General features: G+C 36.2%; 1 protein-coding gene across 2 annotated transcripts in view; it reads left to right on the forward strand.

Annotated features, from left to right (window-relative positions):
* Positions 1-21028, forward strand: part of NEK7 (NIMA related kinase 7) — a 153963-nt gene that overhangs the window by 82193 nt on the left and 50742 nt on the right. The window contains exons 3-5 of one of the 2 annotated variants that reach the window (XM_026480711.4): positions 1264-1404; positions 12394-12456; positions 14034-14144. In XM_026480711.4, the coding sequence (XP_026336496.1) occupies positions 1264-1404; positions 12394-12456; positions 14034-14144 (315 nt within the window). The remainder of the gene's footprint in view (positions 1-1263; positions 1405-12393; positions 12457-14033; positions 14145-21028) is intronic. The other variant, XM_057314785.1, reaches the window with a different exon arrangement.

Consider the following 21028-nt stretch of genomic DNA (forward strand, 5'->3'; position numbering starts at 1 on the left):
TGGGGGCTCCTGGGTGGCTCAGTCAGTTAGGTGTCTGCCTTTGGCCCGAGGTCATAATCCCAAGGTCCTGGGATCAGGCTCCTTGCTCATTGGGGAGCCTGCTTCTCCCTCTCCCTCTGCCTGCTGCTCCCCCTGCTTATGCTCGCTCTCTCTCTGTCAAATAAATTAATAAAATCTTTTTTTAAAAAATAAAAATGTAATTATGTACTAGGGAAAGAAGCTAATCAGAAAAGCGACAGACTGAATGACTTCAACTATATGACATTCTGGAAAAAGCAAAGCTATAGAGACTGTAAAAAGATCAGTGGCTGCCAAGGTTAATGGTGAGGGAGGGAGGGATGAATAGGGGGTGCAGAGAGGATTTTTAGGGCCCTGAAAATTTACTATATGGTACTATAATGATGAATACATGTCATTTATACATTTGTCCAAAGCCATAGAACGTACAATACCAAGGGTGAACCCTAACGTAAACTAGGAACTTTGGGTGATAATGATGTGTCAATGTAGGTTCGTGAATTGTAACAAAAGTACCACTATGGTGGGGGATGGGGCAAGCCATGCATATATGGGGGCAAGGGCTTCCTCAGTCTTCTGTGCACCCAGCACTGCTCTAAAAAAATAGTCTTAAGAAAAAAAAGTAACAATGTGGTGGTAAATTCCCTGCCACTGGAAATGTTCTTTATGGAAGTTAAATAACTCTCAGGAAGTTCAGAAGATTTTCATGCATTAGTTGACAGGTTGGACTATGTGTGTGTGTGTGTGTGTACACGTGTGTGTACACACGTTCTGTTTCGAGTCAGAGATACTTTGAAAAAGAAAACAAATATGAAAGGAGTACTAGATCAAGTGGGACTAGTTTATATTCTATGAACTGAAGATAATTTTATAGAGTTCCTATCTAAAATTTCAAAATCCTACTCATCCCCTGACATTTCATGTCCTTCTTCCTTGATTTATTTTTTTTTTTACACCTTCCTATCTCACATACTGTATATGTATTTTTCATGTTTACCCTGTTTGTTATTTTTCTTCCCTGCCAGAATTTTTTTTTTTTGAGGGTAGGGATTATCATCTGTTTAGTTTGCCACTGTATCCCCAGTATATAGAACAGTGGCTAGCATGAATGGCTCAATATAGTATTTGTTGAATAGAATAGATGTCTGCAAGCTTACCATCGGTATCACCTACTTATGTGAAGACAATCAATGATTATGTGACTATTGTGTGATTGAAAACTTATTTTGACTTTTTTAATTACAGAAGGCTTTACGACCGGATATGGGCTATAATACATTAGCCAACTTTCGAATAGAAAAGAAAATTGGTCGCGGGCAATTTAGTGAAGTTTATAGAGCAGCCTGTCTCTTGGATGGAGTACCAGTAGCTTTAAAAAAAGTGCAGGTAAGATGATTTTAATTATGTAAATCAATGTAAAATTATACTATATAAATAATAGAGGAAAGTATGTCCTGAATGATTAGATAGTGACATTCTTAAGTTGAGAATGCTAGAAAGGAATAAAAATTATACTTTAAAAGCTTGAACTGAGTGTAGTACACAGTGGAAATTAATTTTTAATTTTAATATTACTTCTAGGCTTTAAAAATTTAGCTGGTTTTATTCACCCAGATTTAGTAGTGACTGGAATGATGCTAGAAAAGCTTTTACAACTCTGGATTTTAAGAGGCAGGTTTGAGTTCTCACCACTTGCTCCTAACTGGACAGGTAACTCTCAGTTGCAGCTATAAGTCTCACAATAGGAAAATAGACTTTGCAAAATGTATTGCCTAGAGTTAGTAAGTGGCAGTCAAGGTTAGGATGGGGTATTAAATTAATGTGGAGAACCACACTGGCAATAAATGAAGGAAGAGTGAAGTTAACTTTATTTATTGGAAAATTAAAAAAAGAATGAAGTGGGTTGATTAAATTAGAAGATTGATGACCTGTTTAAAATTCCATCTTGTATTTGTATCATTCTAGAATCAGCTTTGCTCTCCAATCCTGACTTTTTTGTTTCCCTCAGATTCATTTTTCTTGTTCTAGCGCCTCTTACCAAGTCTTACCCTAACCCTAGTGGACTAGTCCCACCGCTCTACCCTGCAGTGTACTTGGCAGAGCTCTGAAAGTTTCATTTGCCCTAACAAGTCTAGAAAGTCTAATTTCACTTGCCCTCTGGTCTAGAAAGTACTTGTCTTTCTGTCTCAGAGTATGTTTGACATCATACAGTTTTGCTTCCCTTTTTTCAGATAAGGTAGTTATTGTTCACACCTGCCCACAGACTTCCTATTTTATACTCTGCAACCCTGATAATCTTTTCTCTGTAGTGACCTGTGAGACCAAAGTTTCATCAATTTTTTTTCTGTGACTTCTTAAAGGATCAGTGTAGTTGTCATAGTCATTACAGAGATGAACAGTTTTCACTTAGTTTTTAAGGAAATATTAAATGTTTATAAAAGACGTTATGTGGTATATACGATATGAAGAGTAATAGAAATGCCCTCGCATCCAGCACCCAGCTTAAGAAATAAAACATGAGAAAAATTTTTGATCTAAATCCGCCACTCCCTTCCCTCATTGGTAACCATGTCTGGAATTCTGTGCTTAACATTCCTTTGCGTTTCTTTATCGTTTTCCCCACATCTGTATAAATTTCTAAATAAATCTGTTGTTTGCTTTGCATTTTTGGAGCTTTATGTCAGTGTCGTCACATGTTGGTGCGTGTGGCTGCACATTAACCTTTTCAGTGCTATATCGTATTCAGTTGTTCTTGTCACATGTCTCTTGCTGTTTGGATTGTTTATAAGTTGTTTACTATGGTAAACAGTACTGCTGTGCTAGTCTTATGTGTCTTGCAAGCGTCTTATGTGACATGCAAGCATTTCTCTGTTGTCTGGGCCTAAGAATGGAAATGATGAGCCACAGGGGATGCGCGTGGTTGGTTCTTATTTTCCATAGTTGAATCGGTTGACTTTCTCACCGGCAGCATATAAGAGTAGCAGTCTTCTCTCGTTTAATATGCCACTTACAGCTTAAGAAAATATAGTAGAGATTGCAGATATTAACGTTCATGAAGCAGATGACTTTTGGAAGGATGATTCCCTTACAAAAGAACTCTGAACCTTTTTTAACATGTATTTATGAAATTTCTACTGTGCATTACTAGGCACCGAGGGAAGTAGAAGGAAGCTAGTCATATTATTCCTGCATTCAGAGGAAGAAGAGTCTTTGTAGAAAAATTAAATGTTAAGCCCTGTGTCACGGACTCCTGATTTAAATGGGAGGTTACAGAATGGAGATGTCAGTTTGAGCTGTTGGTGGAATCGAAACATAGGTCTAGCTATCAGTGTGAGACCAGATTCTGGAGCGCACTGAAACCAGGAACAGGAATTTGAAGAATAAGAAAGTAAGGGTTTACTATGGATCCTCAAGTAGAGTAATAATCTTCAAAATTCGTTCTTTTTAAAGTAAAATTACAAACCTAGCACACAGAACGGACTGGAAAGAAGTCAGCTGCCTATTTGCTGCAGGTAGTGAATGCCAGAGGACAGATGGATTGAGAAATTACTTGGAGGCCTCGAGGCTTCTCAGCTTCCTACTCCAGCTTCCAGCTGATTCTGAGTGTAGAGAAAGAGAGAGGGCTCCATCCTGTCTGTATTTTTCTTCCTTTTGATTGGAAATTTGATTGGAAATTTGAAAGGACCGGAGTTAATTTGGGCGATTATACTTCCATTCAGGATGAGATGCATCCTCTCACGGCTCCCATTTTGCACCGTGATAAACCTCAGACCACCATCTCCTGCCGTGTGGAGTCAGCCTGTCCTCTTGGATGAGATCGTCCTTCTCTGCTTTGTAAAGCCTTGATACTGTAGCATCTTCCAGTCTAAACGTAGCTTCTTTATAGAAGAGAGAGATGCTGTTGTGAAGATATTTGTAGCTGATTTAATTGGGGAATGGTGCCTTAAACCTTTGTGAGGAGACGTGTGTTTGCATTTCAGACACGGTATTGATTTCTGTGATGTCTTACACTTGTGCTGGACAGTGAATCCTGTGCTTCCTCCTTAACAAGATCTCTGTAGCTTAAAATGAAAATGTTTAACAATACTGTTAACCAGACTGTCTTCCTTTCTGAGGAATCTTAGCCCTTCTTCAAAAAATGCATAAAGAATCAGATACCAGGTTTCCTCATGTATCTTGTTCCTGGTCTGAAGATCTGTATTACTGTTCCTAGCTCCTCTGGAATCTTTCCTGGATACTGTGCTGGGGTTCATAGGCTGGTCATAGGCTGAAGTGCTGCTTTTACAGTTCATTTGTCTGCTTACGTATCATTAAGGAGCCACCGTAGAGTTACCATCCAGATTCCTCAGCGTAGTTTTCAAGGCATTTCTTTACTTTGTCCCACACTGTCAAGTTTCACTTTTTCAAGACCTTTTAAAAAAAAGTGTCCTAAGCTCTGGTGACTTTCCTGTAGGTTTGCCTGTTACCTGTGTGTGGATAGAAGAGTGTGTGTCCTGAATGCACGTTACTTCTTTGAAATCGTAAAGAGATCTGAGAGCCTACGGTATATGGCAACATTAACCAATCTTTTTGAAAAATGTACCCACATCTCATCATGATTCATTTGCCAAAATTAAGATGATGCCTTAACTGATGTAACATTTTTGAAATTCCATGTACCACCTTTGCTTCCTGTCTCTCCCTGTTTCCCTTCTTACTGCTCATTCACTCATTCCACCTCGTGTTACTATATGGATCACCGCGTATTCGGTGGTCAGTGTGGAAGGCTTTGGGAATACTAAGATAAACAACAGGACTCATGGGATTCCAGTAGAAGTGCAACAGAGACACATCTGAAATCACAAGATAGGCACTGTATGAGAGCAGCCTCCAGGAACATGGATGAGAGGGAGATTGGGATAAGTCTTCACAGAGGATGTGAACTGGGTCTCAGAAGCTCAGTTCTTTGTGTTGGAAGACTGTCAAAGAATTGTTTTGATCTGGTACATGTAGTCTCTATTTTATTATGCTTAGTTCGTTGATTAGAGCTATGTAATTGGAATTGATTTTTATTTTATCAGTCTTATGACACGGTACTATAATATGAATTTTAGGTCTCACTGTGTCTCAGTTCTTTGATCTTTGTTACCCTAATTTTCTAATAGTAGGTGAAATATTTTGACCTTAGTTCTCTTTGCTTAGTCTTAAGTTATATGTCCGGATAACACTGTTTTCCTATGGGACAATCATTGTCAGAGACATTTATTAGAATGGAAAGTACTTTTGCATAGTATTAACAAAGATAAGGTGATGATAATGTGTTTCGTTCAAATTCACCTTTTCGATACACAGGTTATCTCAAAACAACTTTCTGAAAGGACAAATATTCTTTGATGTTTATTACTTTTATTTGATTATTATAATAAAACATTCATCAAGAAAATCACTTTTTAAAGTATAGTTAAAGTATATTGAGTTTAACTTGCTTTCTTTTTACATATGTTGATTTTAGTTTCTAGATTCTGCATGTATTCATACATTAGAAATTGGGATTGCATGCATTTAGAAATTTGTGAGCAATGATAACTTCTTCTATGATGCATAGAGATTAGAATACATTCATAAACCCCAAAGCTATACATCCAGTCTCTATTTCAGTGTTCAGTGTGATTACTGAATTCATCCTGCAGTTTTTATCCGCTTCATTATTTCATCTCTGTAGATTTCCTTTGAACCTTCCAATAGTTGTTTGGACAAATGAAAAATAAGAAGCATTTGTAAGAATAATCTATATATTATATATTTTTTAAAATTGGAGAATAATTTAGTAATTAATGTTAGTTTACTTGTTAAGGAGACAGGCTTTTATCTTAAAAATGAAAGCTTCTTAATTTTATTTATTGTACTTGGAATTTTATTTTAGGCATTTCTTCGGCATATAAGAAATAGAGAATATTTTTAGTTTTATTGACGGTTTAGAGAAGAGGGCATTTTAATTAACAACATTTTAGGGTTATAATGAATTACCACACATGGCATAAATAGATTATCAACATTAAAATATTTAAATGAGACAGTGAACATCAATGAAAAAATTTAGTCCTTTGGCCTTCTTTGATGTTTCACATTGTTTGTTTGTTTTTTTTTAGCATCTTACGGCCACATAGGGTTGTTTTATGCTAACACAAGTTTTGAGGTTATGGGTTTATCTTAAAAATTTTAAATGGTAAAGTAGTCCAGTGGCCAAGCCCGGTGAATAAATATAGTTGAAGTAACTTTTTATTTATGCTGTTGAAGATTTTTGATATGCTGATTTACTATTTACTGAGGACCTACTATGTGGCAGACACTGTACTCGACGCTGAGATACAATTGAGTTCAGTATTTCTGGTAGGGGGGATAGAGAGTAATTATAGCTAGAAAGGAAGTGACTATCATGTGACAGGAGAGACAAATTAGGTAGGGGGAAGGAGGGCTTCTCTGAGGATGTGAAATTTAAGCTGAAGTGGAGGATAAGGAGTCAGCCATCTGAACAGCAGGAAGAAGAGGATTCCAGGTGTAGAGAACAGCCTTGAACAACAGGATTGACTTAGAATATACTAAAAACACATTGTGACCCCCATAAATAGAGTGAGGAAGAGAAGTAACAGGGGGTTACAGAGTGTGGCAGGAACCAGAATTTGAGTGTTTTGTTTGTAGGCCATGAAGAGAGCCCTATGTTGTGTTATAAGGGTAATGAATAGCCATAGGAGGAGTTTAAGCAGGTGATAATAAAATCTGGTCTGTTTTTTAAAGACTTCACAGACTGTTGTGTACAATGTGGATTCACCCTCTTCGGCACACAGCGATAATAAGGACATTATTAATTGAAAAAATGTTTAGCTATTAAATAAATAGCATTATTGCTTAAGTTTTGCCCCCCACCCACCCCAGCTCAATCTCTCTACTCTCCACTCTCCTTCAGAGTGCCTCTCGATTTAGTCAGAGAAGTGCTGGTGGTAGAGACTTCAGTTATTTGGATGTTAACTTGTTCAGCGATTGTGATTTGTATCCAGAAGACATCACAGCCCTTCTGCTATGGATTTTCCACCCCCCTCATCCATCCTCTATCCCCTCAAATAAAAGAGAGAGGCTCTGTAAGGGAAAGTCTGCCTACCAGTCAGCAAGTAGGAGAACCAGAAATTTGCAGGCTGATAGCAAAAATATTCCTTAAAGCTTCTCTTCCCTCACTTCAACAATGGTTAGGGGACGGTCTGTACAGGCATCGGTTGGTTGGAATAAAGGGATGGAAGCATCGTTTGGGCACTGGGTCAAGAGGGGGCAAGAACACTGGGATGAAGAATGGCATAATCCAGGGGTTGACTGGGTTTGTCACATGGAATACAGGGACTCAATTTAGGACCAAGTTGCTCAGTTCATTTATTCAGGCTCTGTAAAGCTGGGGAGGCCCAGGAGATAATTTGGTTAAGATTTTCATTTATATAAGATTTATTTAAAGTGATATATATCAGGTTTTTCAAACTTTCTAGTATACATTTTTAAGTACTTTCATTGCTACATTTTAAGTGTTTTTTCTTCTAACAGAATGACATATGCCTTTTCAAGGACATTTTTATTAACTTACTTGAAGGCCTCTTTTTCCTCTTAAAGATACCCTTTTCAGTTTCATTAGTCACGAGTAATTTTTTGGCAAGATTTAGAGATGACAAAAGAAAACTTATAAAATGATTCAGAAAGTACCAAGAACTTATTAGCCAACACTTGCTTGCCTAAATGCTGTTATTAATTTTGCTCTTACCAAGTATACAGTAAGTTAAAAACCCAAAGAAACTTTGGTAGAGCCCAGAAAGATGCCTTCTGAAGATAAGTTTGTAAATAGTCTAAGAAAAATATTTTTACAGAATCTAGACTTTTTTTCCCTTATGTATTGTCTTTTCTTGTTCATGAAATCAGACAGTCTTGAATCTATGTCTGGGATGATTTACTCTAAAGATAGAGTTTTTATTTTTGTCTTGACTTGCTGGCTAAGAGAAAAAGAAAGATAAGATACTGCTGAATTCCTAATTAAATGTATTTATAAATGTATTTGGTTCAGAATTTAGTTTTGCTTCAAATGCGCCAGCAGTACTTACCTCTCAGTGACTGAGGAAAGACTTTGCTACTACTGAGAATTCAAAATAAAAGTTAATTTGTAACACTAAATTATTTAATTATAAGTTGAATTAGAACTTTTTAAAAAAGATTGTATTTATTTATTCGAGAGAGTGAGAGAGAGCATGAGCAGGGGGAGGAGCAGAGGGAGACTCCCCACTGAGCAGGAAGCGCAATGCAGGGCTCCGTCCCAGGAGCCCCAGATCATGACCTGAGCTGAAGGCAGACGCTTAACCAACTGAGACACCCAGGCACCCCAGAAATTTGTGATTTCTATGGAGCACACTTCTGTCTTGGTGTTTTATATCTAGTTAGGGTTTTGTAAAGCTCTCGTATATATCTTTCTCTCATCTCATTCACTTGCTTTTGCTTTTTAAATATTTTTCCTATCATGGAGACATTGATTATTGGGAGATTAAATTGATACGTATCTCCAAGTTTGTGATTTTCTTCATTTTGGTCACTAGTACCAGAATTATCCTTTCTCTTTCTCCTTAAAGTTTTCGGGAATTCCTCAAGGTCAAAGACATTTAAAATTTTGTACTTCCCTGCATTTCTTTGAATTATCTCAAGTCCATTGTGACTAGTAAGCCCTGAGAATAGCATTAGCATTCATGATTTGCAGGGAATCCGTTACTTCTCTTGCCACTTTGATTTTTAAGCATAAATTGTGTATGTGTGTGTACGTGTGTGTGTGTATTTCATAACTAATATCAAGCTCAAAATTTTGTTTACATTTTTATTATTATTTAACATGTTATATTCGTAATATTCGTATATTTTCATCATATTTGTAGTAGTAATTGTTCGTAATATTTGTAATATTCGTAATTTTTCCAGCATCATTTGGCAGTTTGGGGAATGGGTAGCTTTTCTATATGAAATTGCTAGGTGTGAAGCTTATTCTTTAAAGTAATGATCTTTGATTTTACTTATTTCTATAAAAAATCCTTGTGAAATGTATTATACTTTCCTGCATGTGTAAATTCTGCATATATAACCCCTGCCAGCCATACTCCACCTCGTTGAGGTTCTCACATCACTTTGTATAAGCAGCACTGATTAGATTGTGTGTTCGTGTTATGTGTTCCAGTCTGCACTCTGCATCTGACAGTGTGCAAACTTTCTTATTTGTATCTATAACAAAATCTAATAACACGTTGACAGCATGGTTTTGTGAATGAAAGAAAGCGAGAGCATGAACAGGTTCTGTTATTTATGTTAATCGTCTATGTGTACAACAAAACTATGATGCCCTTGAAGAGGTTTGTGTTTATATAGGGTTTTTCCTTCAGCAGGTAGTGTTACACTGTTTGTGCTTTAATGCTGGGAGTTGTTCTTCGTTTTTTACCCCTGCAATTAGTATCCATTTATAGCTAATATAGTCTCTCATTTTACCAAAGTTTGATATATATGAGGGCTTGATGTTTGCAAAAAATTTCTTAGTAGATATTTTATATAAACTTTGTGATGGCGATTTGCGACTCATAGGCCTTTCTTTCTCTTTCTTTCTTTCTTTCTTTCTTTCTTTCTTTCTTTCTCTCTCTCTCTCTCTCTCTCTCTCTCTCTCTCTTTCTTTCTTTCTTTCTTTCTTTCTTTCTTTCTTTCTTTCTTTCTCGTTCTGTTCTGTTCTGAAATCATAGTAGTCAATGCAAGTTGACCATTGTCAAGATAATTAGAATTACTACTAATGGAGAAGCGTGAAGCCACGCTCTCTAATACATGTATTAGCACACACATTTCTTTTTCTATTATTTGAATGAAGTGGAAGGAAATTTGATGCCACCTAGTTTATCTCGCTCTCTTTGTAAACCATTACAGGGAGAAGTGCCTGGGTAGCTTAGTTGATTGTGGGTCTGGCTCTTGGTTTTGGCTCAGGTTGTGATCTCGGTCTTGGGATCGAGCCCTGCATCAGGCTCTGCATTCAGCTGGGAGTCAGCTTGAGATTCTCTCTCTTTCCCCCCCTCTCCTGCCCCTCCCCCTCTTGTACACACCTGCATACTCTCTCTCTCTCAAATAAGTAAATCTTTTTTTTTTTAAAGCCCATTGAATAGGATAGGATTCTGTATTTTTAAAGATCTTAACAATATGCATTTCTTAGCTATTTCACATTAGAAATTGAAAAACATAAATGATAGTCAAAATTTTCGTTAGAAAATTAAATAAGTAAAGTTGAAGACTGCATAGAAATAGGAGGAGTATTTTGCTGTAGTGTTAGGTGAAAATGCATATATACCATATTGCACCCCGCTGCTCTTTTCACTTTCTGACACACATACATTTGTACAAGAAATGGAAGGGAGTGAGGAAAAGCTAAAATTCTTTTTTTTTTTTAAAGCTAAAATTCTTTAAGGAAGTGAGTTTATGGATTTTTTTTTTTGCTTAAAAAGTTTTATTTATACTTTTTTTTTAATAAGGGGAAGATTAGAACTAATATTTGTAGGGATATGTAGAATGTTACTGAGCAAAAGTTACGTATTATGAGTTGTAATTATACCCCTGTATTCTGTATTTCCTTTTATGCCTTAGGTATGTGTTGTTTCTGGCTGGCAGAATCTTATAATTTCTTCAAAGTTCAGTTTTAATGTTACCCACTCTTCACACAAGGATTCCTTCTTTAGATTTCTCATGCTGCACTTTGCACACACATGTATTTTACTACTTATTAGCTAGTTGTATGTGTGTTAGACTTCACAACACCCTGGGGCATTGAAGAAAATGCAGACTCTGGAGCTAGAATGATCTGGATTTGAGTCCTTGTTCTGTCACTTACTAGTTTTATGACCATCGGTATATATTTAGCCTCTCTGAGCCTGAGACCTCATTCTAAACTGGAGCCGGTACTACCTACTCTGTAAGAACATGGGGAAGATTATAGCAACATCTGTATGTAAAGAGACTACACCCTCTGGCAGGTGTTCAGTAATTTCTTCTTGAATCAAAAAGACTTGGATCATGCCACTCCTTTCAAGTTACACACCTGCTTTTCCTGGAATATATCAGCTGTCTGAATCAGGAAGACATGATCAAGTTGATGACTATAAATGTCATTAAAGTTGTTTTGTTACGTGTTCAGGGTTTTATTCAGCTCATAGTAGTAACCTTACCCAGGTATTTTCTACAATATTTAGCATATTGATTTTTTAATTTATTGTTTATTTTCCATACACTTAGAACATTGAGAGAGTTCTTTGTTTTCAGAGGCATCCTAAACATCCCCTTGATTACATTCTTTATTTTTATGTTTTTCACATTAGATCAGTATTTCTCAACCTTTTCTTCATTATCACCCCCAAGGAGCCTTTTTAGACTTTTTTTCCTAATTACCCCCCTCCCTTATGAAATTTTAATTCCACAGATAAGAGCATATCTGTTTATGTGTTGTGTGTATGTCTGTGCGTTATCGTTGGTAAGACTTTCTCACACCTCTCTCCAAAGAACCAATTTTTATCTCCTTAAAGTGCTATCATCCCTGTCAAGGTGTGCGTTAGACCTTTAAACATGATTTGATTGTATATAATGGTTCAGAGCTTGGGATATAGTTGGGTAACTCTGAGAGTGAATTCTGGCTGCTCTATTAATTAGCTGTGTGAACTTTTGTCAGTTTCTTAAGCTTTCTAAACCTGCTTTGTCTCATCTGTAAAATGGGAATACTAATGTTGTTGTCTTCTTAAGGATTAAATGACAGTTAAATGAGGTAGTTAATGCAATATGTTTAGCACATATTAATTGTTGAATATATATTAGCTCTCATTTTATTATATTATGACCACAGTACAGTATCCATTCTGTTTCGTTTGAACCTAAGACTTGAAATATCTAGCAGTTCTCTTTTCTCATTTTTAGAAAAGATTTTATTTATTTGAGAGAGAAAAAGCAGGAGTAAGGGGAGGGGCAGAGGGAGAGGTAGAAGCAGGCTCCCCGCTGAGCAGGGAGCCCGACCCAGGGCTCAATCCCAGGACCCCGAGATCATGACCTGAGCCGAGGCAGACATTTAACCTACTGAGCCACCCAGGAGCCCCTCTTTTCTCATTTTTAATACTGACTGCCTTTGGAAGGAAAAATGTAAACTCTAGAGGTAACATGAGATTAAATACCTATAGTTCACATAGCTCCTAAAAAGCTAATCGGGAAGAAAATTTCTTGGTATGTATGTAATTATATGTAAAGTATTATAATGTGTTTACATGGTGTCTTGAACCATAGATTATTATTTTATTAAATAATTCTGGATTCTCTTTTTAGATATTTGATTTAATGGATGCCAAAGCACGTGCTGATTGTATCAAAGAAATAGATCTCCTTAAGGTAAATAAATAAACTACTGACTATTTTAAACATAGATGAGCATGTTGATAAAAGTGATTTATGAAAATATTACACTTACAAGCAAAAAGATTTTTAAAACTTAACTTATGCCACACTGGTTTTAAGCAACATTATACAAATTTGTATCTCAGTATATGGAAGAATGTAGTTATTTTTTGGATTCATTGTAAAATAATTTAATCAGATCATTTGGTAGGATTAGCTCTCCTCCCCTGCCTTTGATTCAAACTAGGAAATAGATAAAATTGGCAAAAAACATTGAAGAATTTTTTTCTGGACTGTCCCAGTTAGACATATTCTAAAGATTAAGTAACATAAATGCATATTAGTGTTGTCTCAAGATGTAATATATTGGGAATGTGGACTGATCCAAATGGGCACATGCTTTTTATAATATTTCTATATCCTTTTTCCAGATTTAGAAAGGATGATGTAAAGAGTGTGTCAGAATTAGCTTTTCAGTTTTTCATCCACTCAAAGAATATGACTGAAATTTCAGTTATCTCTGCACTGCTTTTATTATAGTAAAATTTCCTTTGAGGAATGCTGTAGCTTATGGTGTATTTTTAACCGTTAGATAAGACTTGGATGTTTTTTATGCCATACATTTTTGTTTGTGCCTAAAATGAATACAATTTATCAAAAAAAGATAAGAGTAAGATCAAAGTGAACCATGCTTTCCATCTGTTCTGTTAGTTGTAGTTATTTCCTGGGCCATGAAGTAACTGCTTTAAAAATATATATAAATTGTTATTAGAGAAATAATATATTATCATAGAAGATGTGGAGGAAAAACCTGTAAGTAGAAAGAAAAGAAGAAAATCATGCATATACCTTCTGGGAGAATTCTTGAATAATTTTCTTTGAGAAACTATTTGTCTTATGTTAACTTGTTTAAAGATTAAACAGAAAACAGATTGTACGAAAGGATTGTCAGTGTGTAGAGACTGATGCATATATTTCTATAAGGTGCAGTTTTTCTTAGGATCATTTAATGCACCAACCCCATAGGTAAAACTCAGTAGGTTCTATACTATTTCATGTAAAAGCTATGTCGTAGATAGAATATAGTAGATGTCCTTTTATTTTGTTTTGTTTTAAACCACTGGCTTCAGTTATATGAGGATTAGGCCAGCTTCAAAATAGGAGTAAAAAGGAATACTTTATTTGCCATTGAGTGACCTTAAATGACAGTTCCCATTTTGAAGGATATAATTTTTAGCAATTGGTGCTATAATTCTGCCATTCATTTATATGTATATATTTATTGGATATAGCAATATATACTTAAAAAATTTTAAGTGTGTAATTTACTCTTTCTAATAAAGGAGTATTAAAATTAATTGGTATCTAATATTACTTTCAATAATTATAATACCTGTTTCAAAATTCTCAAAAGAAAAATATACTCTCATGTTAAGATTTCTATACTTAAAAATGAAATGCAGTAATTAAGTTTATTCTTAAGAAACTATAAGTGATTCCTGGGAATTTACAATAAGAAAACTTTTTGGTGCCTGTTTTTTTTTGTGTGTGTGTATGTGTGTTTCCATCAGCAACTCAACCATCCAAATGTAATTAAATATTATGCATCATTCATTGAAGATAATGAACTTAACATAGTTTTGGAATTAGCTGATGCTGGTGATCTATCCAGAATGATAAAGGTAAGGTTTTGTTTTTAAACTAAGTATTTATTTTTTTCTGATAGAATTGCCCTTTAAACATATAGGTATATCAGATATTTTAAAGACCTCAGTGAAATACTTTAAGATATGTATGGTAGATATGTAATGAATGAAAGATAGTAGTGATAATTATGATAATGAAGCTGGTTTACCTGGTAAAGCTCACTCTGCTCAACTGAGATGTGTGGACACTCTGAAACCAACTTGGAAATAGACCAACAGATTTGTTTTCTGTAAGCTGAAGTTCAGATTTTGCAACTTGATTTTTCTGAGCAGACCACCCTTGATCCTGTATCTCTGAACATCAGAGGGGTCAGAAAGAGATTTAGAGAATCCTGACCTGTTCCTGGGAGGGATTCATTAAAGAATAAAGTGGGCTTTGCATTCAAACCTTGCACATCAAACTCTAATTCAACCACTTTAAAGTTTATTTAACTTTCTTTTCCAAGAGCATATTAATTGGGTTTAAGTTCAGCGGCAAGTTATAGAAACCCCCAATTTACTGTGTTCTAAAAACTGCTTGTCCTTAGGCAAGTTACTTCTGTGTACCACAGTTTCTCAAAAGTGAAAGAATAATAGAACCTATTTCATAGGATTGTTGTAAATGATTAATTATTTGCCATTTATTAAGACCTAAGAACCATCTCACACATAGTAAGACTGTGCAGATGGAAGCTACTGCTGTATTATTATTGTTATTAATTATATTTCTCTGTTACATAAAATTCTGGAGCTGATATGGCAGCTCTGATGTGTCAAATTCTCAGAAACCAAGCCTATTTGCAGCTGATCAAGTCACCTCTCTGAGGCAGGAAAGGACACAGGGTACTTGCTGGCTGTATCTTGAGGCATGTTACTGGATACTGCCACACAACCTTTTAGCTTCATCCCTTTGGCCAGAATTTAGTCTTACGAATACATGTAGCTGCAAGGGAGGCTGGAATATGTAGTCTTCATTTGGCCGGTCATGGGCCCACTGAACAACTTCTGTTACTCAGGAAGACATGTTGAACAGGGTGGAAATCAGTGAAGACCAACTAAATGAGAAAAGCAAGGCTCTTTACTCGGGGCTTGCTATAGCAAGGGAGTCAAGCACTGTCATTAATGTTTTGACAGAGATTCACAGACAGGCAGAGGAATAGGAAATCTTTATAATGGGAAAATAAGCCTTTACGACCCGATTAGAGGCTGTTGGCATGAAGTAGCTTTACATGAGCAACTTAGAAGTGGGGCATCTCACCTGACTTTCTCTGATTGGTCCTAAGTTGGAAGCAGGGACAAAAATGAGGGAAGCTGTCAGTTATTCATCAAGTCCTGGGCATTTGGGGCTGATTGTTACAGTTATTGCTCAGCTTCCTGGATTGTCACTAGAGATGGCAATCTGGCTTCCTGCACACCTGACGTAGCGGGCTGGCGTCCTGGGTTGTTTGTTATGGATAAAGATTGGGTTCCTGGTCAGGTTGCTGAAGGTTGTGGTTCAAAGTTCTGTTTTGATATGATATGGGCATTGTCTGTATGTTCAGTCTCTCGACAGATATTGGAGCACAGCCAGTAATCTCTGCCTAATGGAGTTATTGTAAGGTGTTCTTAAAAACAATGTTAGATGCTTGTATACATTACCATATTTACTCTTCAAAAAGATTCTGGGAGTAAATTTGACACAGAGAAGATAACCATCATTACTGGTAAATAGAAGAACTGATGTTTGAAATTAGGGTTTGTCTGAGGCAAAATTTCATGTTTTCCTTTAGTGGCATATTAAGATTTTTATATCGCAGAACTCCCTTGAAAAATCAGATGAAAACCCTTGACCATCTCCCCAGAGAGATTTGATGCATACACACTTTGCCTTCCACCATTAAGCCTTCACAGATTTTCTGATCAAGGTGCTCACTGGTTCTCTGGCAGTAGCTAGGAACCCTGCTCTCTGGTGCGAGCGCCTTGTCAGCCGGGTCAACTCTCCTGTCACTTAACTTCTCTTAGGCTTATTTGCCTCATCTGTAAGATGGAGGCAGTTTTGAGATTGCTTGCTAAATTATAAAAATACTACATAACAAGGAGGTAATATTTTTATTATCACAGTATGCTGTCGAGCTGACTGTTTAAAGTCCCGTGGTGAGAGTGACTCACTTCTAATCGGTTGTCTGATTTTCTGTTTTAGGGACTTCCCAACACTAGTACAATCTTTGCAAATTAATGAACACACACACACACACACACACACACAAAATTGTGGTTTCAATTTTAAAAAGAAATGCAAATGCACAAATGCAGAATTTATAAAACAGCTGTCTATCAAGATGAGACATAGAAAAGCAAATGTAAATAGTCCTTACAAGAGAGACAACTAATATACAATTCTTAGCTTGAACTTTAAGTGCAAGAGTTATTTAAATACTTAGCGTAGGAAGCAAAGAGCAAATCTTCATTGGGCAAATACCAGCTGAAGTCAGATAAAAAACAGTTTCAGTTATCAGGTCTTGCCCCTGATTCAGAGATTGATGATTTCGGGTTTTGATTCTCTCCCAGAGTTTTTTGCTGTTTTCCAGTCTAGTTTTCTTGCTTTGCTATACTGTTTCTCCTCACCTAGAGGTTGCTGTCCCTGGCCCATTGCCAAGGCATGCCTGAGCCCATAACATTTACCTTGGAAGAATACTCTTCTCCTTTCACCACTTGAGAAAACTAGGGCAAGATCAGAGTGCTTTAAGCCCTGTGATCTGCATCTTTAGTGGATTCGGGTGTCTTAGACCAGTGAGGGAGGAAAAGTTTGTCAGTGTATTTTTATATTTATTGTGGTGATGAACTCAGCTCCCTTATTTAAATGGCTCTTGCCATCAGCTGACATTTTCAAGGAATTTTTTTTTTTTATCGACTGACCCAGTGGATATAGTAAGATCCATTCAGAACAACAGATACTGTGTTTGGTAATGAATAGTAATGTACTGTTATAGAATTGATAATTATACTCTTAAGATATCCTTGGGGATTCTGACTAAAATTTGAAGATATCTATCATGTAAAAGATTACTCAGGAAACTATTTTAAAAAAATAAAAGATATCAAGTGATTGCTACTAAGTTATATGTTTATAGAGCAATTTATTGTACTTCAGTAGAACTGAAGTAGTTCTTCAGAGAATTGGTAATACCATCCTTCCTTCCTGTCTAGTAGACATTATTGTATAAACCTTTAATGATCCTTTCCTTTACTGTAGGTACCCTTAGTCTACCTCATCAAGATATAAGAGATTCTGGGTCAGATTTCCCAAATCCTCTTGGAGCTCTTCTAAAGGTGGAAGGTTATATTGCCAAACCTGTAGATCCTAGAATAGTGTCAGCATAATGGCCGTAAAGTTATTCCAGTGTCCATAAAAGAAAGTTGGACTAAGAAGTTTCACACGAGTAGACTATTACTATATCTGGTTACATTTATGTATGTCTTTTATGATAAATAAAGAAGGACAATGAGGAGAGAGGGGTGTTGCTGTTTTAAGTAAGGTGATGGAAGAAGACCATCCTGACTTAAGTCTGACTTAAGACCCCCACCTCCACCTGCCTTTTCCTTCTTTCTGTCCTGTTCTGTTTTTTCTTTGCAGACACTCACTCAACTCCTGACCCTGTCCCCAACACCACAAGAAATGGCTCTTGAATGACCTCTGTCATTAAATCCAGTGGACTTCATCCAGTACTCACTCTGCTTGATCTCTCAAGCTGCATTTGGCTCTGCTTTTCATACCCTCCTTCTTAAAATACTCCCCACTGGCTTATTGCGTCCCATCGTGCCTTGGTTTCCTTTCTGCCTTTCCGGATGCTCTGCTTCTTCTTAACTGAGTCATTCTCTTCTCTAGGCCCTTCATGATGGGGTTTTAAAAGTTGCAGTCCTGGCTTTTTCCCCCCTTTTTGCTATACTCTCTTCGTAGTTGATGTCATTCATGCCTGTGGATTCAGTTACTTTCAGTATGCCTGTTTTCTAATTTTTTATCTTTAGTCTGGAGCTTTCTTTTAATTCTGAATTCATGTTAGCTCAGCACCTCTGTAAAGAATTTCATGATCTTCCCCAGACTACCCTCCTCCCACGCTTCCTAACTCAGAGTTCAGCACCCCTCTGCTCAGTCGTGCACGCTGGCGTCCAGGACTCTTCGACACTTCTGTCTCCTTACCTCCCAGTTCAGTCTGTCACCAAGTTGAGTTTATTTTTCTCTTAAATGACTTTCAAATATTCCACCCAGCTCTGTTTCCATTTTCTTTCCCTGTATTGTGAAGTACCATCATCTCTTACCTGGAGAGCAGGAGCTTTTAAACTAGTCTTCTACCATCCAGCACCCATTTCTCAACTCTGCTTCTCCAATAGTCTTTAAGAGAGGTGAAAAAGGAGTTTAAAAAGAGAAAAGAAAAGAAAAGAAAAGAAAAACCTCTTTTTAAATCCTTGTCAATTTTCCCATTGATGGTAAAGATGTTTGTCAAGATTTACTAAACCTGTGTGATCCAGAATTTAAGCTCTCAGAGGGTAGAATCTTTGTTTTGTAACCTCACATATCCCTAGTGCTTAGGACAGTGCCCTGCACAGAGCAGATTCTCAACAAATATCTGCTGTAGAAGGTGTAGACATCTTCAGTTTCTGGGGAGCTGTCTGGCTCATAGTAGGAACTCAGGAAACACGTGGTCAATGAGTGCATTAAAGGTGATTATCTCCTTCCTTCCTTCCTTCTTTCCTCCCTCCCCCCTTCCTGCCTGCCTGCCTGCCTTCCTTCCTTCCTAGTTGATTCTTTTTATCTCTGTTATGCTTCTCTGTTCCAGGGCCAGTAGGTGAATATGGGTGGTGGTTTCTTGCTGTTTCACTCTGGTCTCACAGGAAGTTGCTGAGATACTGAGCAGTATGCTGGCAAGAGAGTGTTTTGAGCTGATACAGGAAGGGTATTTTTTTTTCCCTAAGGAATTCAAAAATTCTTTTCTAAACATTCTTATTTGTGCTCTAAGCTATTATTTATAAAAGGAGACTACATTAAAAAAAAAAGTCATTGGAACTTCTTTTATGAGGGAACATGACGGTGACTTAATGCTTTATAAAGGACAGCAGTAGATACTTGAATTGTGAGAAAATGATTCATTTCTTTATAGTAAGTAATATTGTGAATCATAGTGCATCACAACAATATATTTCAGTGTCTCAAGTCTTCAGCTTAATTGGGGTAGAAGAGGAAATATAGCTCCTGGTCTGTATTACAGAAATGAACCTCTGGATAGCATTGCATCAAAGATTTTTACAAGTAAATAATTAATTGGTTTAGAGCAAGCTGACAAATATAATTAAGCAATTTATAGTTGAAATATTCAGTATTTCTCTAATTAGTGACAAAGGAATACCTGAGGCTGTGGTCAGATGAAATACTTCCCAGATGAGTTTTAGGATAAAAGGAAATCTAGAATTTTTCATCATATATTTCTTTATCATCAGTAATCAGAATTTTAAAGGAAAATAGACTCTTAAAGAGATTTCAGTTTATCAAGTTGTGATTTATATACTAGCTATTTTCTTTATCATACCCTAAACTGGACCAGTAGATGCTCCATTTTGCAGTATGCCTTATTAAATACTGTTCATTTCACTCTTTGAACATCAAGAAACAAATTTGGTGATAGAAAGAAACTGTAGAGAAGATGAAAGACAAATCTCAGGAAGGTATAAACAAAAGCTTTGTGGTTTTTTTTTTTTTTTTAGCTTGTTAATAGAAATACTGCTAAAATGTGTTTCAAATTTTCATAGCCCATTTTTTGAATGTATAGTTTATTGATTGAACTATTTATAATTTCTTATATTTATAATTACCTCTTAGAAAGTCAGTTTGAGACAAAAGAAAAAAAGTGCATATCTTTAACATTATATTTGTAAAAACCTTTATTTTGCTAAAATGTCAATAAAATACAATATAATCCAATGTAATAAATCTCTTAGGGGGAACTTAGAAGTTTGTTATCTGCCAAAAGATTTTCATACCACAGCACACTGGCTCAGAAGTAAGTCAACATTATACTTGGAAATTTTTTTTAGTGAAATATGAATTGCTGATTTAAATGGGTATCTATTTTGTGTCAAGAGTTTGGCACAATTCCAAATAATAAGTTAAGGCTATCTCTTTTTTCCCCCAGTTTTATTGAGATACAATTAACCTACATCACTGTAAGTGTAAGGTATACAACATTATGGTTTGATATATATATACATATATGTATATATATATAGTGAAATGATTACTGCAATAAGTTAGGATCTGTCATCTCAAACAGATACAATAAGAAGTCTTGTGATGGCAACTCTTAGGATTTACTCTTATAACAACTTTCCTGTATATCATTCACTAGTATTATTTGGAGTCATCATGTTGTACATTCCATCCTAATACTTATTTATGTTGTAACTGAAAGTTTGTACCTCTGACCACCTTCCTCCACTCCCCGCTTTGCCCACCCTCTGTCTCTGGAGAGCATAAATCTGGTCTCTTTTTATGAGTCTGTGTGTGTGTGTGTGTGTGTGTGTGTGTGTGTTAAGTTCCACATATAAGTGAAATCATACAACATTTTCCTTTTTCTAACTTATTTCACTTAGCATAATGCCCTCAAGGTTCACCCCGTTATTGCAAATGACAGGTTTTCCTTGTTTTTTTAAATGGCTGAATAATGTTCTATTGTGTGTATATATATACACATACTACGAGTTCTTTTTTCCATTCATCCGTCAGTGGTCATTTATGTGGTTTCCATGTCTTGGGTATTGTAAATAATGCTGCTGTGAACATAGGGGTGCTAGATATCTTTTTGAGCTAGTTTTTTTTTTCTTCCTGTATTCCCAGAAGTGGGATCGCTGGA

Source organism: Ursus arctos, unplaced genomic scaffold (assembly GCF_023065955.2).
Source record: "Ursus arctos isolate Adak ecotype North America unplaced genomic scaffold, UrsArc2.0 scaffold_2, whole genome shotgun sequence".
In the NCBI taxonomy this organism is placed as follows: domain Eukaryota; kingdom Metazoa; phylum Chordata; class Mammalia; order Carnivora; family Ursidae; genus Ursus; species Ursus arctos.